The sequence below is a fragment of the Haliotis rufescens genome, unplaced genomic scaffold, assembly GCF_023055435.1.
Source record: "Haliotis rufescens isolate VD_foot unplaced genomic scaffold, xgHalRufe1.0.p SCAF_17, whole genome shotgun sequence".
Lineage (NCBI taxonomy): Eukaryota > Metazoa > Mollusca > Gastropoda > Lepetellida > Haliotidae > Haliotis > Haliotis rufescens.
Genome location: NW_025963857.1, coordinates 13,017,472 through 13,042,189, shown reverse-complemented (window position 1 = coordinate 13,042,189; position 24,718 = coordinate 13,017,472). Strand labels below are relative to the sequence as shown.

The 24,718-nt window shown below is 41.4% G+C and overlaps 4 protein-coding genes across 4 annotated transcripts in view; 3 read left to right on the top strand and 1 right to left on the bottom strand.

Annotated features, from left to right (window-relative positions):
• The first annotated feature begins 708 nt into the window (after positions 1 to 708).
• LOC125381162 lies at positions 709 to 6,349 on the top strand. The gene is made up of 3 exons (XM_048397581.1): positions 709 to 819; positions 4,197 to 4,558; positions 4,867 to 6,349. The coding sequence occupies exons 2-3, from the start codon at positions 4,199 to 4,201 to the stop codon at positions 5,263 to 5,265; spliced, it is 759 nt and encodes a 252-aa protein (XP_048253538.1). The 5' UTR covers positions 709 to 819; positions 4,197 to 4,198; the 3' UTR covers positions 5,266 to 6,349.
• The window catches only part of LOC124124536, a 50,692-nt gene continuing 27,504 nt past the window's right edge, over positions 1,531 to 24,718 (top strand). The window contains exons 1-2 of the mRNA XM_048397584.1: positions 1,531 to 1,579; positions 1,873 to 2,285. Of these exons, the coding sequence (XP_048253541.1) occupies positions 1,889 to 2,285 (397 nt within the window). The 5' untranslated portion in view covers positions 1,531 to 1,579; positions 1,873 to 1,888. The remainder of the gene's footprint in view (positions 1,580 to 1,872; positions 2,286 to 24,718) is intronic.
• LOC124124537 overlaps positions 17,192 to 24,718 on the bottom strand; it is a 30,520-nt gene continuing 22,993 nt past the window's right edge. Inside the window, exons 2-3 of the transcript XR_007221725.1 lie at positions 17,384 to 17,603; positions 17,192 to 17,257 (exon numbers count right to left, since the gene is read on the bottom strand). The gene's annotated coding sequence lies outside the window, so the exon portion shown is untranslated. The remainder of the gene's footprint in view (positions 17,258 to 17,383; positions 17,604 to 24,718) is intronic.
• Positions 18,860 to 22,321, top strand: LOC124124538. Its single transcript, XM_046487729.2, has 3 exons — positions 18,860 to 19,013; positions 20,771 to 21,108; positions 21,394 to 22,321. Exons 2-3 carry the CDS (start codon positions 20,773 to 20,775, stop codon positions 21,790 to 21,792), a joined length of 735 nt encoding a protein of 244 aa, XP_046343685.2. The 5' UTR covers positions 18,860 to 19,013; positions 20,771 to 20,772; the 3' UTR covers positions 21,793 to 22,321.

Sequence of the window (24,718 nt, the reverse complement as noted above, 5' to 3'; positions counted from 1 at the left end):
GTGTCGTGGCGCACACAAATAGGTGTTTTCCCAACCATAACATGAAATAATTATATTACTTTAACTTTTGTCTGTCCAAATTATATGGTCAAGATAATTTCGTTTTTATTTTGAGGCTTTTAACCACAACTATTGAGGATTAATTATTTATGTCTTATATTAATGGCGGGTTATGAGTTACTAAACTCAGTATAGTCCTGTATCTGTATAAGATACTCAGCTAACCTTGGCGATGTGAGATATTCCCCTTTTTGTTTGTCAAAACACTTGCCACCTGCCTCCGTGGTGGATAGAGCGTCTGCCCGGAGACGGAAGGTCGGTGTTCGATCCCGTTAGAAGATGGTACTTGTTGTTACCCTGACTGGCAGTCTGTGGGCTAGCGCACTATTATACGGCATTAGTCCGGACTAGTACAAGCGCACGCACGCACGCACGCACGCACGCACACATACGCACATATGCATACGTGTCGCTTTAGATAATCGCAATAGTCTTGAATGCGACGTTAAAACCCCCATCAACTAAGCACAAGTCTTGCAACATCTCCATGCATACACGCACGATCAGCGTTTTTTCCTCGACCCTTATATCACAGGGTGGCTGTTGTTGACGGCATACCTCCGTTGAAGACTGAATGAGTTATCGTTATGCAGGGCTGCACTACTAAGAATTTATATAAGTGAAAATAGATTTCCCAGAACACTGACGCCTGTATGTAGGTCAGATACACAGTGATAACGCCGGGAGCGGGAGACGCAGTGTGCAGACATCCTAGATTCCGACATCAGCACCCAGACACACCCCTCACGTTCCACACAGGTAAGACAAGTTTATTCAGTGTTTATGTATAATTGTTGTTATCGACGTTTGTTGGTATCCGCGACAGTGCGAGTGATAGAGGTAGGAGAACATAGGGAGATTAATGGTGTGTGTGTGTGTGTGTGTGTGTGTGTGTGTGTGTGTGTGTGTGTGTGTGTGTGTGTGTGTGTGTGTGTGTGTGTGTGTGTGTGTGTGTGTGTGTGTGTGTGTGTGTGTGTGTGTGAGTGAGTGAGTGAGTGAGTGTGTGTGAACATGTCCTGTTATGTGTTTTCTTCTCTACATGACACTCTTTACTTTTGAAACACTAGTAGGGTGTCCTCACCTCGAAGCCACTTACATTGCTCTGTGTTACCCCCAAACAGACATTGAATAAACTTTGACAATGCAGGGGAGGCAACTCTGAGTTGGCGTCTGAAGCGAATTTCCTAAAAATCGGTGGCATGTTTGTTGTTTAACGCTGCACTCAGCAACGATTGTGAACTGTGGTTTGCTCACTTATTTCATAATTCGGGATCCGTCTCCGAATTGTATTACACATCAGTGCAAGGGAAGCAAGTCTGTTTTGTGCAGTTTTTCACGGACAAGATTCAGTTCGACCCCAAACGAGTTAGCGACCGGTCATTATATATTTTTTTCAAAGCGATTGGTGATTTTAAGTGTCATACGGTTGGAATTTTCCGAGGTAAGAGTCTGACGCGATTCCCCCTTTTTCATTCAATCCTCAAAGAAGACGATTACATTTGGACAGTCATTCATACAGGTAATGATAAACCTATTTTGTTTCATTCAAATACCACTGATATTGTTACTGTTTATTATTATCATCATTATTATAATTGTTGTTGTTGCTGTTGCTATTGTTATTATAATACAGGCCAGTATATGCTACAGTTTCAAAGTTCCATTGAATATTTCAAAGATGCAGTTTTGTGACCGATGAATACAGCGATCTTTAAATGTTGGCTTGTGAAGGTGTATGTCCAATGTCTCTGCTTTCAATTGTTTTTTTTACTTGATTGCAAGGTGTAATTATGAGATTGTTCATATCCATAGACGCAATTTGTCGACGATGTCATTCATCGGGCGAGGAGGATGTCGCCACTGTGGATGTAGAGAATACGTGAAGCCACCAGAGGGAGAGAAATGTTACCACTGCAACCACGAGATGGACCTTCACGTCGTCAAATATCAACCACAACCAACTGTTGGGACACCAACCAGCAAGACCGGTGAATCATCTGTTCAGAACACAATGGATGCTGCCACGGTGGATGTTAGTCTGATGCACACGGGAGAGGCGTTTGAACAAGGAGCCCCTGACGTATGTTTCGAAGAGACGTGGGAAGTCCGCGCACCGTCTGACTTGGCGCATGGACATTTCGTCAAGCCCCATGATAGAGGTGCAGTCATCACAAAGCGAGTATCACCAATGACAGGAAAGGATGGAGATATCGGATCTAGTGAAGGTAATAGTCATTCTACTGCAGCACCAAGATCAATAGATGCGAAGCCAGACAAAGAACAGTTAAGTCCAGTTCCTAAACGAACAGCGTCTGAGATCAGTACCACAAAGAGGACACCGATAAAGGCATCCAATGTGTTCGTAGCTCCAGCACCTTACAATGGACCGGTATGTATTGGTACTTTGTAATAGATGTTTTTATGACATATCATACAAAAGCTATAAAGCTTCGACGTGTGATGATAAACTTTGAAGATGATGATCATGGTGTTGGTGGTGGATATATGATGTTTGATGATGATGAAGATGATGAAAAAAATACTATTTTTTTTCGGAATACTTTTTTGAAGACCTTTCAAGTTGATGAGTCCTTAATTCGGAGCCAACACTGTGAATCATCTTGCCCAGTCACCCAAACATGTCTTGGTCATAAACACAGTGTTTGCTTTGTTTGTAGAAACCATCTTGCTGGCGTCTTAGAATGAGCCATCTTGCCTACGGAACTGAACCCTCAGAAGCACTAAATGGCTCATACAAAATTGCCGAGGATGGTCGGACAATCTATGTGGGCAATGCCGAAAGTGCATCAATCAGAAGAGCACTGAGGAGACATTTCAAAGGAATGGACAAACAACACATTGGAGCATATCTAAGCACCCTACACGAAGAATACAAAGAGGAATTTATAACAGTGTTTTGGCTTGATATTACCATCAAACATGCCTGTAATTGCAGCTACCTTAAGTGTTTTGAAAGAATGGAAGGAAGAAAGCCAATGTACAACATGCAGGGCCATGCCTTCATCGCGCGACCAAAGCGAGTCGGTTCTTGTTCTGAATCTGGCCCAGATGATCACAAAATGGATACTCATGAAATCAAAAAATCGGAGTAAAGGATACTTTGCGAACATTTTGAATTTGAATAGGGCAAATGTATTCTCATTTGCATAAGTTGTGGTTAATTACTGTTTCTTTGTCTCACCTATTATTTTCATATGACTTGGTTGAGCTGAATAAAGATATCGTCAAAAGGAAGATTAACTTCGTTATTATTGTGGTCATATATTTGACATGGCATCAAAAGGGTTGTCGTCACGTTTACTGACATTTTTGGTTATTAATATAGCCAGTCAGCTTATCAGAGTGAGTGAGTGAATTGAGTTAAACGTCGCTTTTAGCAATATCACGGCGATTGACACCAGAAATAGGCTCCACACATTGTACCCATGTGGGGAATCGAACAAAGAGCTTCAACGTGACGAGCGAACGACAGACCATTTGTATTGGTTTAAAAGATAGGATATTTTTTATATAATAATAAGTGACCAAAACAATAACCTGTCTCGAACACTTACGAAAGGTGAGGGATAAGGGTGTTATATTGTGTAACATTGGTGATTTCGTCATGGCAGTCATATTGTGTGATTCATTATGCATGCTGTTGTCCATTAGTTTGTCTTGACCTGGCATGATTGGGAACGGGGCGGTCGGGTAGCCTAGTGGTTAAAGCGTTCGCTCGTCACGCCGAAGACCCGGGTTCGATTCCCGACATGGGAAGAATGTACGAAGCCCATTTCTGGTGTCCCCGGCCGTGATATTGCTGGAATATTGCTAAAAGCGGCGTAAAGCCATACTCACTCACTCACTCATTCATGATTGGGAACAGGCCACAGGCAGTTATCGCCATAACATTGCTGACTGGTTGAAACAGCATTTTACTCGGTTACATTTCTAAATGACAATATTGTTTGTGGTAAATTTAAGTATTAATGTTATTTGTTGTTCAAAGCTGCATTCAGCCCAGTTATAGTCCAGCTACATGATGGCGGCTTTTTTAAAACTGTTTTTTTTCTGTACGATTCCGAGTCGAGCTGTCTAACAAATAGCAAAACCTATTGTATTTGTTCACGTTTCAGACATGGCAATGTTCACGGACATCAACCGAGACAAGAGAGGAGTTGTACGGGGTAGGTGTCGAGACTGCCCCGAGGAATGTTCTCAGTATTCCCAGCCTGTCCTCAGACACAACTGTACATATTGCGGGTGTCCGGCGGCTCATCATGAGAGGGTGGAACCTCGACCTGAACTCATCATCAAGATAGAACCAGGGAAGGAGGGGGCAGGATCTCCGGGGCGGAGTGATGACCGACCACCACGCCGTCCGTCGAGAAGACCGGACGGGTGGTCCAAGGCCCAAGTCCAGCCAAGTACCTCCAGGCGAAATGAGTCGCCCACTGATTCACGACATCACCAGTATACATCACGTACAGTAATCCAGGTATTATTTCAACCCGTTAACTTAGCTCTTTAGCTTTAGAAAGTTTTAGAAGTTAGTTTGTCATTCGTGAGGTTTCATTTTAATGTAACCTTTCCTATATGGCTTATATTGTGTAAGCATCAGTGATGGATGGAGAACATGATTAACTAACGTTTGATCTTAGCTGCGACCGAGGCTTTGAACATAAGCACGTGCATACGTACGGTATTTGTTGTTACACCACAAACCTATGGAATGGGGGATGAAATTGACTTGATTGAACAGGTTTCTATCAGCTGCACTTTTAATATTTAACTTTAATGTTTCAGAAACGTTGTAAGACGTTATTTGTGGATGCTGGCGTCACATATTCTCATCTTCAAGAGAAACTTACAAAAACTCAATGCGGCGTGTTCACAATTAAGTGGGAGGGAAAAATAATTTATGTTGGGGAGCCAAAGAAGACGCCCCTATTAACTAACCTTCGTGGTATCTTTACTGGTGGAAGCCAACAAGACATCAGCAAGTATTTGAAAAGTTTATCCAACGATTTGAAAGAGAAGCATGTCCGAATCGCTTGGCTGACACACGTGGATGACGACCCACACTGCGAAACGTGCAGAGAAGGCAAGAGAAAGCTTTCGTATCGACATTGTGTTTCAAATCTGCAAAGCAAGGATCCAAGGAAGGTCCTCTTGGATCTCAAGAGAAATTTTTCACTCCATTAGAATCAAAATGTTTCTCGTGTTTCAACTGACCACTAATTGTAGTGTTTAGTTTGAAACCTTTCTACTCCTGGCATCGTCTTTGTAGCTGTATGTCTCTTTATCTCAACAGTCTGTAGCATAATTGTGGTTTTAAGGATTTTCTGGGAAAATATATTTGTAGGTAAAATCCCAACTCCCCAGTATGCAACAAACCACTCAGGGTATAACAGAAGATTATGATGTTTGAACATGTATTTGGGTGAAGGAAAATGTCACATCTCAAAGTTCCTTTACCTTTCAAAGCTCTATTTACAAGACATTTCTACATATCTTGTGATAAGAACATTATAATGCTGGGCAGAATGTGAATTAGAATCACCTCATCATATTTTGTGTGATCCCCAGTAAGGTGCTCTAGCTTTAGTTGCCAGTGGCATACTGTTTTACTGTCTTTTGTCGATAGGTATTATCAAATAATTAACTTGTTTTCATCGCAATATTGCCGATGCGATGTAAAATGTTAAGTCGCTCACTCATCATATTTAGATATGATACAACCTGAGGCAAAGGAAATACGAGAGTATCCAGTAATTTAATATGTACTGTTTCCCTACTTTTGAACTACAGTAAACTATGGTTATAACGAACTCAAAGGAACTACCAATTTTAGTTCGTTATAACCGTAATTCGTTATCAGCATATATACAGCATAACTATAGCATATAGTCGGGACTAAAAAGTTAGTTCGTTATATCCGTTAGTTCGTTATAAGCGTGTTCGTTATAACCGTAGTTTACTGTATGCCTATGAGTTTGTGTTATGAGTAGATGCCCGAGCAGGAATAATCCCGAAGGCGTACGTGGGACTTAAAATATCAATCAACGGTTTATCTGGTTCAGAATCGGTTATCTACGATCGCCGTCATATTGACGTAAACGATTTACATTTGACTTAATCATTATCGTTATAATGACGTCTTTTGCACTTTGCATATGTTTTTTTGTTCTCATAATCATATTTTACAGAAAAGACATGGTCTTATCATAACTTGTTTTATAAAAAATATTTCTTTCAAACTTATATTCAAATAAAATTTGCTCAGAGAGTGTCATCTTTAATCCTGGGGGCACTGTTGATGAAATTACAGTAGCCTCATACCTCGACAGCGAAAAAGACAAACATAATTAGTGAGTGAGTGAGTATGGTTTTACGCAGTTTTTAGCAATATTCCAGCAATATCACGGCGAGGGACACCAGAAATGGGCTACACACATTGTACCCATGTCGGGAATCGAACCCGGGTCTTCGGCGTGACGAGCGAACGCTTTAACCACTAGGCTACCCGACCGCCCCACAAACATGAATAGGAAAGCAAGGCGGAACAATGTGTACTTGTACTGGAGCATGGGAAAGCCAGTACCGTGGATCATGAGATCGACAGATCCGGGGTAGAATAGGTCTTCAGCAACCCATGCTTGCCGTAAAAAGTGACTATGCTTGTCATAAGAGGCGACTAACGAGATTGGATGGTCAGAGTCGCTGACTTGGTTGATACATGTCATCCTATCTCATTTGCATGGATCGATGTTCATGATGTCAATCACTGGATTGTCTGGTCCATACGCTATTATTTACAGACCGCCGTCATATAGCTGGAATTTTGCTGAGTGCGGCGTTAAACAAACAAACAAACAAACATTAGATTGACTCTTCAGCAGCTCCTGCTCTGCCACGACATCTAGGGGTCAAATACTGCCCTCATGACCTAATATGGACAATGAAGTTTCTGCACTCACGACACAGCGATATAGGCAAAACAGTTCCTTCACTCATGAGCAAACTATATCAGCAAAGCAATGCATGTACTATTGATCCAACTATGTAGGCAAAACAATTCCCGAACTCATGCCGCATGTTCACAGGGAAACCAATTTTTACACTTTTATGACTCCACTATTCTTGCTCTCTTCTTTGAATATTTCTAAGCAAAGTAGAGAAAAAAACTTGTCGCCTGTGTCTACCGAAGTTAAAGCATTTCATTATGCCTTGAATTTTTCGTTTGTCATTATCATGCTCTCAAAGGTTCAACTATCTAAACCTCGTGGTTCTCGTGAACAAAACCTTTTTGGTGACATTTGCATCTTTTAATGTTTTCGGCAAAATAAAATAAATGAAATTCGAATGATTTGAAAGTATGATGTCATCAAATGAAGAAGCATACATGCCAAAGTATCGCTTCCACAATCCGACAGAGGATGGTATTTACACACCCGAAAATGCAAATGTCAAAATATATAATATAACCAAAAACGGGATATATATGTTTATGTTGAATCCGACTACTACACTCTAAACGTCATTACATTTTGAGTAAAGAGCATACAAATGGGTTTTCAATATGGCTTCACGTGTCCAGTAATTTAAAAGGGATAAAATCAGGGCGTGACTTACTCTTTGACCGAAATATGCATTTAGATAATATCACGCTTCACTAGTCAGTCAAGACATGTGATGAAAAATGCAGAAAAGAGAGTTTGGGTGATCCTGGAACAGTCAGGCTGGTTAAGCTCATCATCAGCTCAGGGCCCTTGCCCCCTCGACACGCAGCCCAGATAGCGAATGGGACTCCTCCCATGAAGCGCTGCCTTGTCAAACCCACTCAGACGCCCCAACACTGCAGCCTTCTGCATTATCCAGATTGTAAGAAGGGCTGTATTCCTGGTAGCAAACCCGAGTCGGACAACTTGGTACTTGGGATGCAAACGTGACATTCCGAAAGCGAGGTACGCATATTTGCCATGTTTTTCCTGAATCACATTAGTGTCAAAAGAGTCAGAAACGTCAATGATAGAAATGATTTATGATTGGATGTATCAAAAAAGTCAAGATCAGGTTTGTTGGCTTGTATACGTCTGAGGCTGTGAACGGACCTATTCCAAAGAATTTTTTATCCTTTTCTATGACCCGCCCTCTACATATTCCGGGTGGTACCATGGGTGTATCAAAACCACAAACATTGCGAAAATGCGTGATTTCATAAAAAAAACCACTATGAACATGCCAAAATGTCAATTTACAAATCAATAGCGCGTGTGACTACCTCTGGTTGCGATGCAAGCAACACATCTTCGTCTCATGGAATGGACCAGGCGTCGCACAAAGTCCTGTGGGATATCTGTCCATATCTGCTGGAGCATGTTTCGAAGTTCCTGGAGTGTCTGTGGAACACGTGGTTGACGTCGATCCATCTCATCCCACATGTGCTCGATTGGTGAGAGATCAGGGGAGCGAGCCGAACAGGGGATGACATTCACGTTGTTTTTGTTGAAGAGAATCCTGAACAAGTTGAGCAATATGAGGCCGGGCGTTGTCATGTTTATAGGTAATGCCTGGGCCATGACGACGTAAAAACGGTAGAACAACAGGGCCGATGATCTCGTCGTGGTAGCACCGTCCATTGAGATTTCCCTCTACCACTATCAAACGGGTCCTCTGTCCTGCTGTAATCACACCCCATACCATAACGCTGCCGCCCCCGAACCGATCTTCTTCCATGACACAATGATTGACGTAACGTTCACCTCGACGTCGGTACACTCGAATCCGTCCATCGCTGTGGCTGAGGGGAAAACGAGACTCGTCAGTGAAAAGAACTTGTCCCCACTGCATGGCCGTCCAACGTAGACGCTGTCTGCACCACTGTAGACGAGCTTGACGGAGTTTCCCGTCAAAATGGGACGTCTGGCGGGTCTTCTTGCGACAATCCCTGCACATCTGAGGCGACGACGTACGGTTTGTGAAGATATTCTTCGAAGGCCAGAGATGCTTCTTGCAGTCACTGTTGCTGGCTGGAATCGATTTCGTAGGTGTGTTGTTCGAATCCAGTTGTCTTGTCGATTATTGGTTACGCGTGGCCTGCCACTCCGAGGATGGTATCTGACTGCATTCGTCTGTTGCCAACGTTGCCATAAACACCAAATGGTGTTTCTGTGGATGTTAAATTGTCTTACAACATCACGTTGACTCGATCCTGCTTCAAGCATACCAATGGCTCGCAGACGCTCATTTTGGGACAGGCGTGGCATTTCGTAATGTTGAATAATTGCGTAATTTTGTTGTTTTTCTGAGTGGTTGTTGTCAGCACGATGCCAAACAATGCATATGGAATCCCGTTAACGCACATGTTTTTATACCCATTCTTGGGTAGTGAAATGCATGTGGCTTGCATAAAAGTCAACTTTTGCATGGAATGCATGCTTTTTTGTAGCAGTTGCGTTTTTATGACATGATTCCATACATGTACTACAACATTGAAAACCAAACTTTACTTGTTTGAAAAATACACTAAAATATTGGTGTCACAGGAACTTTTGTTGTTGAGTATATTTACATTTTGATGCAAAATCACACATTGACGGTTTCGAGTGGGAAGTGACTGGTCTTGAGCAGCAAACAGAAAGCCTTCTGTTTCACTTTTCAGGCCAGCCGCCAGCCGCCTTCATCCAAGCGAAGGACTTCTCAACACATTGCACATAGGGGCGGTCGGGTAGCCTAGTGGTTAAAGCGTGATATTGCTGGAATATTGCTAAAAGCGGCGTAAAACCATATTCACTCACTCACTCACTCACATTGCACATAAACTCGATGCAGTGGTCGTTCAGATAGCCTCTCCTTGAAAAACTGATTTTGATATGGCACTTCGCTTGGTTCACACTAATTTCTGTACCGCCCAGTAGTACAGAACAATCAACAAAATAAACAGTAACATTGAGATTATGTCCTACATACTTAGCTCGTTTAAGAAAACTGTGGAATGCCTTGTTTTCATCATGAGTCTTGATATGCTTCACAAAAAGATCATCAGGCAAGTAAATGAGTGCAAAAGTGCACAATACAAGTTTATTAATATTATTTTTATTATTATTTATGTCCTGCTGTGGGTATATATGACCAAAGCTACATTATCCTTTGAGAATATGCTATGGAAATGCGCTGTGGTTATGAAGAAGAGTGAATGTTGGGTTTCATGCCGCTTTGAACAGTATTCCAGTTTTATCACGGTGTGTCAGCTTGACGTGGGAGGAAAACCCGGAGTGATATAGGTCTTGATCCTATCTCACTCATGTGTATAGTTTAGTTGGACTCACCTTGACATATCTTTGAAATAACATGTATGGCGTGTTTATGTGCGTGTATGTATGTGTGAATGCGTACATGTATTTACCTGCGTCTGCGTTATGTAAGTGCGCGTCAGAATCTAATATTCGCAATGCAGGTCTTTGTTTGACTCTGCTACAGGACAAGTTAATCGGAAATTCTCTAAGAAAGAACTTTCTGGATCAACCAATATTTATGTGACCAAAGAACAAAATTGAGATCCTCTGCCAAGGATTGATAGCTAGCTAAACGTGGCTACCCTTACTTAGGCTGGGCAAACATATAGTGATATACCTTAAGCTTGGCTCTCCCTAGACTAACACAAACTGCCGGGCAAAAGAAAGGATACACTGCAAACGTGGACTTGACCAAAACATTACAAACATCATCAAAACGTTACAAGGCTCCGCACACCATGTACACAAAAAAAAACATTTGAGACGGCTCGATCCCCGCTCGCGCCACACCTAAAGACGTTAAAAGATAGTACCTGGCTCCATTCTATAACAAAATGTTTTTTTTTATAGAGAGGTTGCGTCGTTTTCACAACAAGAAGATGTAACACTTTATGAGTACAACTAATATAGATATAAATATAGTTATCATTCTTATTAGAAGTTGTTCTCAGGGTTTATACGCCAATATTTAAACTCTAAAGATGAAAAGCAAAAACATTATGCAAAATAGAGAAATTATATCAACCATACCATGATTTAAGTCGGAAAACAATCACTCGACTCTGTTCATTCCGGAAGTAGAATCAACTTGACCCTTTGGGGCTCGTTGATTCTATTACCGGTTTCTACAGATTCTCATGATTTGTCCATCACGGAATCATTCGAGAAAGGACACGAGTCCACGTTCGGCTTGTCCTGGGGTGATGTGTGTCACAAATGTATTGTCGGAGCAAGGCCATGAAATATAAAGCCACCAGAACACAAAGTCTGGAGGAGAAATACATAACTTATCGAACTTATACACCCAGACATAGGTATACATGCATGTGTAGTCTCTGGAGCATCTACAGACACGTGTGTAGTCTGGAGCACCAACAGACACGTGTGTAGTCTCTGGAGCATCAACAGACATATGTGAATTTACTGGAGCATCAACAGACATATGTGTAGTCTCTGGAGCTTCAACAGACACATGTGTAGTCTCTGGAGCTTCAACAGACATATGTGTAGTCTCTGGAGCATCAACATACACATGTGTAGTCTCTGGAGCACCAATAGACACACGTTAAGTCTCTGGAGCATCAACAGAAACATGTGTAGTCTCTGGAGCATCAACAGACACATGTGTAGTCTCTTGAGCATCAACAGACATATGTGTAGTCACTGGAGCATCAACAGACACACGTGTAGTCTCTGGAGCATCAACAGACACATGTGTAGTCTCTGGGGCATCAACAGACATATGTGTAGTCACTGGAGCATCAACAGACACATGTGTAGTCTCTGGAGCACCAACAGACAAATGTGTAGTCTCTGGAGCACCAATAGACACACGTGAAGTCACTGGAGCATCAACAGACACATGTGTAGTCTCTGGAGCACCAACAGACAAATGTGTAGTCTCTGAAGCACCAATAGACACACGTGAAGTCTCTGGAGCATCAACAGACACATGTGTAGTCTCTGGAGCATGGATTTCAAAGACTTATAAAATAGTTGATAACTTTTTATTCTGTAAATTACTGAAAACATAACGTGATAAAAGGTAAAACTCAGTATACATGTATACCACCAGCTACAAATAATACCAGCATTTTCATACATTTCATAGCATATGATACATACATGTAGTTTGCTGACAGAACAAACTTTCATAGAATATTATTTTACATACCTATGTAAAATACATGTGCATATGAACGGGGTCTTAGATTGTGAAACAAATTTACAGTTTTGTGTATATAATGGACGATGTAATATTTAGCGATTCAGTATGCTGTTATTTCGAAACAATTGTTTGTCCATATGATTTTCTTGTAAGATTCCAACAAACAATATTCTTCATGGTACTTAACTATTTTCAATAATATTATGTTTTGTATGCTGAGAAAAGAATACGCTTCGCTTAAAACAAATATCCACCACTGCAGAGATACACCAACACTATCAGATGTTACTTTTAAACACATACCTATACACATACATAGTACTATATTCTTTACAAGGATTATACTAGACTGTACACGGAATCATTTGAAGTGGTATTTACAGCCGTGAACATATTTTCAGAAACAAAAGAAAACCGCGGAAGGTGCCGAGAAGATAGGGAAACATGCTTCATAGTTGAACCGAGAGTTACTAGGAAACCAACGTCCCTGCTATAAGGAGATCTTCAAATTTGTGACAGATTTCATAGCATATGGAAATGGGTTTCTGTGCTTGTAATTAGCCAATCGCCTATTACAAGATATCATTACTTATAGTCAACACTAGTATACAGTACACAGCAAATATATGCTGAAGAAACAATGTAACAAACAACTTTGATTAAATACGGAATCCATATTGGGGCATTAACAATGAAAAATGAACAACATAAACGTACGTCGATAGATCACTAGCCTCCATCAGGGGTATCGATAATGGACGTTTTTTCGCCTGCAACGAATGCCTGTTCTCAGGACTCTCTGGTTCCACATTGGTCCATCAGAATCTCCATGATGTCGTTTGCCGTCTTCAAACACCTTTGGCGTCGACTTTATACCCCCTTGTGAAGACATGTCTGATGTACCAACCACTCCTGACTTGGAAGTTTCCCCAGACGATCTAACATTTACCACTATACGGATTTACACAGTGTGCACCCCGAAATTGTCGTTCCATAAACGCAAAAGAAATGTTGAAGTCAGTTCTAAACATGGAGCAAAATTAAGTTAACTATTTGCCCCTCTCTTACGAAACCATACACATAAACTGAATTGATGATCACTGTACACTTAAGAATTCATTTTATGCAAGAAAACAAGACCTTGAAAATATAACTTGATATCAATTGACAAATATCACAACTGGCTGTATAAAAAGGCCGCATCTTTTGAATGCTGTCGGTTCAGTCCCAGTTATAATCATCGCGAGTCTTCGCAAAAGCATAACCTGCCCGATGAGGACTCACCAGTGACCTTGAATATATGAGATATTTCATTGATATATAATTGCGATTCGTTAAGGTATTAATTGTACTTGATACAAGATGAAATAATAGAAGTCAATTCAGGACACATATATAACAAAACAATACAACAGGCGTCAACGTCTCTTGTTACCCATTTTGAAGGGCGACCACCCCGAACACTAGTACTGACACTTCCGCAAAACACAATCAGGGATATAACAAGTTTGTCAGAAAGGATGAGAGTAAGTGAGTTGAGTTTAACGCCGCTTTTAACAGTATTCCAGTTATATTGCGGCGTGTCAGCTTAATGTGGGAGGAAAGCCCGAAGTGATGCAGGTCTCAGACGTTTATCACTTCGGTGAAACCAACGAACACGGGTATGGTGCTGACAAACCTAGAAACATAATTGGGGCGAACCGGGATTCGAAACCTCAATCATAGGTTTCTGGAGTGCCCAAGGGACCCAATCTGCACAGCGAATAGCGGCACTGCAGACGTAAGGTCTAAAACACAACAGTTTACTGTGATACCTGTATCAAACACATCACCATCGAATGACCATTTCCTGTTTGTTTTATTCATCATCAACCTCGGGTGAATACTTTCTTTTGTCCGACAGAGTACATCAGTTTGGGCTGCTGCCGCGCATCAACTGCACTCATGTTTAAAGCAGTGTATAAGCTCAGTGTTGTTTGAGCGTTTGCAACCCTACTGACCATCGTTTGAAGTTACAAATGGGTTCATCATATTCAAAACTTTCGAGCCAAAGGTCTTGAGCACTGAGAATACCCCAACACCTTGCGTTGAATCTGTGCCTTTCGTAAGCAATTGTCGTGCCCTGATTTTACGTGTTTCTCCGGATGTTTTGTTTCTAACTTTTGTCTGAGAGTGTTGGATTGAGGAATATGTTTGCGTACTGGAGACAATGGACTCACAAACCAAAGTCTTTCCAGTATGGGAGCCTCGGCCTTTGTACTGTGGATTCTTGGTTTTACAGCCTCTACCTTCACCAGGCGTTTTTGTCTGACCAAGAAAGTTTGGTGGGTTCTGTTGGGTTGGTGCAGCTTTTAACATTCTCTCCAACAGTTTGGACACATTTAGTTCTGGTTTCTGGTTTACAGCATTAGGCGTGACCACAGACGGTTTGTTTGCAAAACTGTTATCGGAAATTGATTCGGAAGAAACTGGAGTCATTTTCTTGTTCTTAGTAGGGTCATTTCCACTTGTTGTTGATACTCTCTGTTCTTGATCTGAATAGACATTGCCCCTCGTTCTCTTCTCAGGCTGCATAAGCTCATATCGAGGTGTTATTTTTGTGTGTTGAGAATGTGCAGAACCGACAGTGTGTTTCTGGCCCTTCTCTGCAGAGGATGGTTCGAAACAAGGGGATCCTGTCTGTGAATGTTTCCCTAGAACCGTAGAGTGATCTCTTAATGTCTCTTTCCTGGGAGATTTACATTTTCTTCTGATGCTCTGTCGTTGTAGCTTCTTTGGGGAATATTTATTTACCTGTATTGTGGAAGGACAGGCAGGTTGGTACTCTTTAGTGACAGTTGAAAGTGTCGCATCTACTCTTTTATCTTTTCTAATGATGTTCGTTGGTACAGCATGTCCAGTCACTTTCCCAATATTATCATTTTTGGTCCTGGCTTCAAATTCTGGTGACCGGGGAGAAATACCTAACTGTTGAAGCACATCATGGGTTGTCTGATTTTCATGAAAGTTTTGAAGGTTCATTGGCTTATCTTCAGAAGCTCGTATTGGTTGAGATCTTTGTCCGGATGACACGGCCAAGGCTGTATTTGTAGAAATATTGCTCAGTGACATCTCAGTTATTTTCATATTCAAGTTCATTACTGTACTCGGCACTGTGGCTGAAGAAGATAAGGTTGTTTGACGTCGACAGATGGGAATGTCCTTGGGACTCTTTGTCGGAAGATGCCTTGACAGTTGTCCATGTTGATCATACTTTATTTTCTTTGCATCGGTATGAAACTGTGATTTCTCTCCATCATCACACGCAGGTCTCTTTCTCGGCATCAAGCGGAATGTAGGTGCACTATGATCATCTAAAGGGCTATATCTGTCTGGATCTTCAGTAGCATGGCTAGGTAGGATAGATACATGCTGTGATTGTTCTCTATCATCTTTTGAAGTTTTAGAATCATTATTGATAACTGTCACACCGGCATTTGGCATCGAGCAGAGAATCGGTTGTATGTCGTTAAGCATTGGTTTCTTTCCCTGCAGGTCTCTAATACATTCCAGGTAGGACCTTCCACAGTGATGGACGTGTATGCTCTCATTAAGCCAGAACACTGACACCAGCTCAAGTTCCTCCTTGGGAAGATTCAGCAAGAACTTTACTATCTCCTGCTTGCCATCACCACTGAACTGTTTCCGAAGCTCCTTGATGATATTGCTTGTTGGCGAACTGACATAGATAGTTTCCCACTTGTAGGCTATCTTGTACACACCACTTGGCCTGCGCGTCGTCCGCACGATGACTGAGTATGGTACATGACCTCTGTGCAACAGCTTACATGGTTTCATCTGGAATAAAAAGCAGTATTTTGGTAACACCTCAATACAAGTCAGTAAGCGAGCCAGTAAAACATTATGAGTGAGTGGGTGAGTTTGGTTCAACACCGCTTTGAACAGTATTCCTGTCTTATCACGGCGTGTCAGTTTGACATGGGAGGAAAGCCCGAAGTGATGCAGGTCTTGGATGTTTACGAATTTGACAATCCTAGGAACATAATCAGGAGAATCTAGATTCAAACCCACGATCATAGTTTTCTGGCACGCTTAAGGAATTTCAGCGCCTTAGGCGACTATGACATAGACAAGAGGCACATTGTTGGTGTTCATGACGAGTTGATTACGAAATGAAATCAATGGTAAATTAACTAATATTGTTCATGAAACATTCCTATTACTTCTTGGGGCACGGGTGGCCCAGTCGTCTAAGGCGCCGCGATCCGCTGTGCAGCAGAGTTGCGTCCCTTGGGCACGCCAGAAACCTATGATTGTGGGTTCGAATCCCGGTTCGCCCCGATTATGTTTCTAGGTTTGTCAGCACCATACCCGTGCTCGTGGGTTTCACCGAAGTGGTAAACGTCTAAGACCTGCATCACCTCGGGCTTTCCTCCTACATTAAGCCGAGACGCCGCGATATAACTGTCGGCGTTAAACCCAACTCACTCACTCAGTCACTCCTATTACTTCGTTACGCCGAAGGCCCGGTTCGATTCCCCATATGGGGCCAATGTGTGAATCCCATTTCCGTTGTTCCCCGTCGTGATATATTGCTGGAATATTGCTAAAAGTGGCGTAAAGCCATACCACTTCATTCATTAAAACTACTTACGGCAATCAAGGGTATCGACATGCGGCCTGTTTTTGGCACCATAGCCTGTTTGTCTTGTTTTCTATTCAATGGCCGCTCTGTCTTCGAAGATCTCTCTGTGTCCATATCTTGTCCTTTATTAATGCACGGTGTCTGGAAGTCCTTTAAACGTTCACACTCTTGTTTGGTATTTGTTTCAGGTTGCGACGTAACGTCATCAGAAGCACTAGCTATCAGCCCCAGTGCTGTCTCAGCAGTTCCCTGTTCGTCCTGGCAATGCAATATCCCATGTGCTGCAGGAGGCGGACAATCATTCCTCTGTGTGTGATCTCTTGGTTTTTCTCGAGGAACAGAGCTGTTTCGAACATGTGCAACAACCTTTGTTCCCTGTTCGTCTTGGCAATGCAATACCCCATGTGCTGCAGGAGGCGGACAGTCATTTCTCTGTGTGTGATCCCTTGGTTTTTCTCGAGGAACAGAGCTGTTTCGAACATGAGCAACAACCTTTGTCTGTTGGATTGAACCGTGCAAACTCGTACGAGATGTCGAGACCTGGCTCGGTTCCGGTTCAACCAGCTCCAGATTAGTCGGCCATGGGTGCTGGACATACACTGGTATGAAGTGTGAGTACAGCTTTATGTTGTGTGAGTTGTAGAGAAGATGCACCTGTGGCTTTCCAGAGTCATTCGTCCCAGGCAACACACCACGGTTATTCATGACTGTGCTGAAATGGAAAGTGTACATAAATGTATTGAGCAAGTGGGTGAGTGAGTCTGCTTTAACGCTGCTTTGAACAATATTTCAGTTATTTCATGGCGTTCCAACGAGTCGTAGTAAAGCCCGAAGTGATGCAGGTCTTAAACGTTTAGTGCAGTCCACGACCACGGGATTCGAACAAACGATCATGAACGATACGCTCCAAAGACCCACTACTCTGCACAGCGCATTGCGGCGCGTTGGAAGACTGGGCCGCCATACAGTTGATACCCCATTACTTCATTACTGTAATAAAGTCACAACCTTGACTTATATTGCTGAAAACAAGACTTGATAAACATTACATATTAACACATAATAAACATTAATAATAATGGGGGCACGGGTGACCCAGTCGTCTTAGTCGCCACAATTCGCTGTGTTGAGTTGCGTCCCTTGGGTATGCCAGAAACCTATGATTTTGGGTTCGAATACCGGTGTGTTCAATTATGTTTCTAGTTTATCTAGCACCAAACCCATTACCGTTTGACAAAAGTGGTAAACGTCTGTGACCAGCAGCACTTCAGCCTTTCCTCCAACATTAAGCTGACACGCCGTGATATGACTGGAATATTGTTCAAAGCGGCGTTAAACCCAACTCACTGTCTCACTTAATAACAATGCTGATCGGAAATGTAGTGTTTACTCCAATTATTAAAGTTTCAACATTCCAAAAGTAAAAAAATCTCTCTAGAATAAAGTGTGCGTGTGAAATAACGTTCAATAACAGTTGACCCTAAAAAGTGTGGGTTTCAGCTGCATGCTAAGAATGCTGGCAGGGGCCGACTGTGTGTTATCAGGGTCACGGTGACATTATACAGCTTGTTTCATAACACTGAATCGCTCAGATGAATCATTCTATGATTACTCCTCCTTACATTATATATCATCCGTTCTAAATCCCTCATTCATAATTGCTGACATTTAGCGCACTATTATACGACATTAATTCGAACTTGTTCAAGCAAGTAGAAAACACACACACACACACACACACACACACACACACACACACACACACACACACACACACACACGTTAAGGACTGATTGTCGTTATGCAGGGCTGTTCTCGTCAGGATATGGCTGAAATACTGCCGATGTGACGTAAACTTTTAACTCACTCACTCTTCGACCCTTATATCACAGGGTGGCTGTTGTTGACGGCATACCTCTGTTGAGGACTGATTTAATTGTCGTTATGCAGGGCTGCACTACTAAGAATTTATCACAACGGAAGAGAAAGTAGATTTCCCAGAACACTGACGCCTATATGTAGGTCAGGTGCACAGTCTTACAACCGGGTGCAGGAGACGCAGTGTGCAGACATCCTAGATTCCTATTTCAGAACCCAAATACACCCCTCACGTTCCACACAGGTAAGACATGTTTATTCAGTGTTTATGTATAATTGCTCTTATCGTTAAAAGATGGAACTTGTTGTTACCCTGTCTGGCGCTCGGCATTAAGGGGCTAAAACAAGGACTGGTCGGCTCGGAGTAAGTATGCTGTGTCTGAGTGGGGTATTCATGTTAAACTGCGGCATGGTATCTCAGTGAGCTTGCACTATAAATCGGCATCAGTCCGGACCAGTACAACCAGCCACACACACACACACACACACACGCGTGCATGCACGTCGCTATATAAGTGCAATAATCTTGGACGCGACGTTAAACCCACCTCACCTCACTTGTTGGTATCGGCGACAGTGTGAGTGACAGGGGTGGGAGAACGTAGATAGGCACTAAATGGCTCATACAAAATTGCCGAGAATGGTCGGACAATCTATGTGGGCAATGCCGAAAGTGCATCAATCAGAAGAGCACTGAGGAGACATTTCAAAGGAATGGACAAACAACACATTGGAGCATATCTAAGCACCCTACACGAAGAATACAAAGAGGAATTTATAACAGTGTTTTGGCTTGATATTAACATCAAACATGCCTGTAATTGTAGCTACCTTAAGTGTTTTGAAAGAATGGAAGGAAGAAAGCCAATGTACAACATGCAGGGCCATGCCTTCATCGCGCGACCAAAGCGAGTCGGTTCTTGTTCTGAATCTGGCCCAGATGATCACAAAATGGATACTCATGAAATCGAAAAATCGGAGTAAAGGATACTTTGCGAACATTTTGAATTTGAATAGGGCAAATGTATTCTCATTTGCATAAGTTGTGGTTAATTACTGTTTCTTTGTCTCACCTATTATTTTCATATGACTTGGTTGAGCTGAATAAAGATATCGTCAAAAGGAAGATTAACTTCTTTATTTTTGAGGTCATATATTTGACATGGCATCAGAAGGGTTGTCGTCACGTTTACTGACAAGTTTGGTTATTAATATAGCCAGGCAGCCCATGAAAGTGAGTGAGTGAGTGAATTGAGTTTAACGTCGCTTTTAGCAATATCACGGCGATAGACACCAGACATAGGCTCCACACATTGTACCCATGTGGGGAATCGAACAAAGAGCTTCAACGTGATGAGCGAACGACAGACCATTTGTATTGGTTTAAAAGATTTATTTTATATATAATAATAAGTGACCAAAACAATAACCTGTCTCGAACACATACACTTACGAAATGTGTTATATTGTGTAACATTGGTGATTTCGTCATGGCAGTCATATTGTGTGATTCATTATGCGTGCTGTCGTCCATTAGTTTGTCCGGACCTGGCATGATTGGGAACGGGGCGGTCGGGTAGCCTAGTGGTTAAAGCGTTCGCTCGTCACGCCGAAGACCCGGGTTCGATTCCCGACATGAGTACAATGTGTGAAGCCCATTTCAGGTGTCCCCCGCCGTGATATTGCTGGAATATTGCTAAAAGCGTCGTAAAGCCATACTCACTCACTCACTCATTCATGATTGGGAACAGGCCACAGGCCGTTATCGCCATAATATTGCTGACTGGTTGAAACAGCATTTTACTCGGTTACATTTCTAAATGACAATATTGTTTAAGGTAAATTTAAGTATTAATGTTATTTGTTGTATAAAGCTGCATTCAGCCCAGCTATAGTCCAGCTACATGATGGCGGCTTTTTTAAAACTTTTTTTTTTCTGTACGACTTCGAGTCGTGATGTCTAACAAATAGCAAAACCTATTGTATTTGGTCACGTTTCAGACATGGCAACGTTCACGGACATCAACCGAGACAAGCACGGAGTTGTTCGGGGTAAGTGTCGAGACTGCCCCGAGGACTGTCCTCAGTATTCCCAGCCTGTCCTCAGACACAACTGTACATATTGCGGGTGTCCGGCGGCTCATCATGAGAGGGTGGAACCTCGACCTGAACTCATCATCAAGATAGAACCAGGGGAGGAGGGGGCAGGATCTTCGGGGCGGAGTGATGACCGACCACCACGCGGTCCGTCGAGAAGAGCCCAGCCAAGTACCTCCAGGCGAAATGAGTCGCCTACTGGCTCACGAAATCACCAGGGTACATCACGTACAGTAATCCAGGTATCATTTCAACCCGTTAACTTAGAAAGTTTTAGAAGTTAGTTTGTCATTCGTGAGGTTTCATTTTAATGTAACCTTTTCTGTATGGTTTATATTCTGTAAGCATCAGTAATGGATGGAGAACATGATAACTATCTTAGCTGCGACCGAGGCTTTGAACATAAGCACGTGCATACGTAGGTTATTTGTTGTTACACCACAAACCTATGGAATGGGGGATGAAATTGACTTGATTGAACAGGTTGCTATCAGCTGCACTTTTAAAATTTAACTTTAATGTTTCAGAAACGTTGTAAGACGTTATTTGTGGATGCTGGCGTCACATATTATCATCTTCAAGAGAAACTTACAAAAACTCAACGCGGCGTGTTTACAATCCTATGGAAGGGAAAAATAATTTATGTTGGGGAGCCAAAGAAGACGCCCCTATTAACTAACCTTCGTGGTATCTTTACTGGTGGAAGCCAACAAGACATCAGCAAGTATTTGAAAAGTTTACCCAACAATTTGAAAGAGAAGCATGTCCGAATCGTTTGGCTGACACACATGGATGACGACCCACACTGCCAAACGTGCAGAGAAGGCAGGAAAAAGCTTTCGTATCGACATTGTGTTTCAAATCTGCAAAGCAAGGATCCAAGGAAGGTCCTCTTGGATCTCAAGACAAAATTTTCACTCCATTAGAATCAAAATGTTTCTCGTGTTTCAACTGACCACTAATTGTAGTGTTTAGTTTGAAACCTTTCTACTCCTGGCATCGTCTTTGTAGCTGTATGTCTCTTTATCTCAACAGTCTGTAGCATAATTGTGGTTTTAAGGATTTTCTGGGAAAATATATTTTTAGGTAAAATCCCAACTCCCCAGTATGCAACAAACCACTCAGGGTATAACAGAAGATTATGATGTTTGAACATGTATTTGGGTGAAGGAAAATGTCACATCTCAAAGTTCCTTTACCTTTCAAAGCTCTATTTACAAGACATTTCTACATATCTTGTGATAAGAACATTATAATGCTGGGCAGAATGTGAATTAGAATCACCTCATCATATTTTGTGTGATCCCCAGTAAGGTGCTCTAGCTTTGGTTGCCAGTGGCATACTGTTTTACTGTCCTTTGTCGATAGGTATTATCAAATAATTAACTTGTTTTCATCGCAATATTGCCGATGCGATGTAAAATGTTAAGTCGCTCACTCATCATATTTAGATATGATACACAGCAAAAAAAATGCAGTTTCCGGTATCCGGATACCTGCCGGATACCACCGGACACTTACCCAAAACGCGTCCGGGTATCCGGTGGCAGATACCTTGCCGGATACCAGATCTGTGGTATCCGGCATGGACACCTCACCGGAAAGTATGTCACCTGGAATCCGGGTATCCGGCACCGGATACCTCACCGGATACCTCAATCTGGGTGTCCAGGGATCCGGCACCGGATACCTCATTCTGAGTTTCCAAAAACATGTCACAATTTGGGGGGTGCATTTTGTTCAATTAAGTGTGAAACACCTAAAAATATATTGGAAACTAACCATGAAAATTGAACATTGCTGAAGGTATCCGGCAGGTATCCGGCAGGTATCCGGCAGGTATCCGGATGCAATTTTTCGAGATGTCTTTCTCCTAGTAAATAATGTTAGCCTGGGCATAGCAGATAGCTGTAGTAATATGCTGTGCTATTTTAGTTGTAAATATCCCCTTGAAGTTGAGATCTATGGGCATGTACTTTTGGTGAAAACATTTTTCAAGTTCATATATATTTCAATTTAGATGTTCAGCGTATTAAATGAAAAGCATTCAGTCCTGGTATGATGGTATCCTTACATTTCATCTTCATATTCCCCGTTTGTTCTAGCCTAGTGGTTGAAGCATTCGATTCACCACATCGGTACATTGCTTGGTGTCACCCATCATGATATTGTTTGAATTTTGCTCATAAAGTGGCATAACACCATACTCACTCTGACAAAAAAATGAAAGTCATTGGCTATGTGCTCACTTGGGCCTTTGTTCCTGATGAGATTAAAAGTTTATTTTGGAATTGTATCAATACTTGTTACATCTTGACAGACGAGTTTCATTGAAGTTCGAAACAGAATATCATTAACCCAAATGGGTGCATAAGACTAATGGCATCCACAGAAAACACCTAATAAAGTACTGGTACATAAAAATATCAATGTAACTTTTCTACTGACATGGAACTAAAAACTTTGTTCAGTGAGCTGTATTAATTGTAGGAAAACATTCAGGGCATTAGTATATTTGATATATGTTAGCACCTACGTTATGAATGATCAATATCATATTTCTTTAAAGAAGCAAAACAAAAAATTTGTTAAGATAAAAAATCATATTTATTGATTTTATGACATTTCATTGGTTCAGTAACCAGAGGTGTTTGCAAGAACATTCAAAAACAGAAACAGATGCTTCAATGCCATTTTCTAAATAAACAAATTAGTCAAATCTCACAAGAATTTCAAGGTAGAAGAATATCTAAAGTCAATTATGTTTGTGCAGTAAACCACAAAAGTCATTCAGATTTGTATAGTCAGCTTCAGTGTACACCACATAAACAGTCTCACTGCTGTGGTATTAATTCCTTTAGACTTGATTAATGTCGTAATAAAACAACCTACAGAATCACACTGATGTGGCATTATTCATTCAGAATCATCACTTTCTGAGGTGAACCTGTTAGTTGTTCTGGGGAGGATTATTCATCATCCGGAGAGTCCTTTGTATGACTTGTCTGATCTGGTGTCATTGTGAAATTCAGGTGCCTGAAACAATTTATAACATCTTTAAAAGCATGTTATTAAAAATATAAGAAACACACATATATTGACAAAGGGTAAAAAGTTGGTTTCTCAATGAGTAAGGTAATGACAATTTATCAAGCAACTGTTAACCAAACCATGTTAACCAATGTAAAAAAGCCATAGCAAACAGTAAATTTTACAGAAAATACAAAATTGTAATTGATCTTCTGAAAACAATTCCTGTAGTGCCATAAGGCAGGCTCACCTGATTTTTTCTCAAATGTTTGCATTACATCAAAACATAAGGAAAGGTAAACAAGGCAATGCAAATTGCATAAAATAGGTTCTTATACATAAAAACAGAACTAAAGTATTTGACGTAATAAGCGCCTCGCTCTAATAAGCGCCCATGGGAATATTTGCTAATATATTGGCTAGTGAACAATCCCAATTAGCACCCTTTCCAATTAATCTATTTATACAAGACTTATTTATTTGCGTATAATACACACTTGTGTGTGATATGCATTATCATATTTTTATCATTTATCCTATCTTTAATTAAGATTTACAATAACGGCAAAAACTGCCAAATATATTGGTCAAGTGTAATCATAATTTAAGTAGTTCTATTTGGTTTTGGAACTTTTCAAGGGTAATTGTAAATATATGTGTATTCCTATTTGAATACTCATTTGATTGTTATAAAATTACACAGTATTGCATCTATCGTCTGTTTCTTAATACAGTGGAACCTATCTTTGACTTGTGTGACATAATTGAATCATACCCCAAGTTCATAATGCATTGTTATGCATCTGCACAGAGTGGTCAAAG

Coding starts and splice junctions, on each gene's coding strand:
- LOC125381162 (XM_048397581.1), top strand. CDS start 4,199: ATGGCAATGTTCACGGACATCAACCGAGACAAGAGAGGAGTTGTACGG. Junction 4,559..4,866: donor CATCACGTACAGTAATCCAG/GTATTATTTCAA, acceptor TTAATGTTTCAG/AAACGTTGTAAGACGTTATT.
- LOC124124538 (XM_046487729.2), top strand. CDS start 20,773: ATGGCAACGTTCACGGACATCAACCGAGACAAGCACGGAGTTGTTCGG. Junction 21,109..21,393: donor CATCACGTACAGTAATCCAG/GTATCATTTCAA, acceptor TTAATGTTTCAG/AAACGTTGTAAGACGTTATT.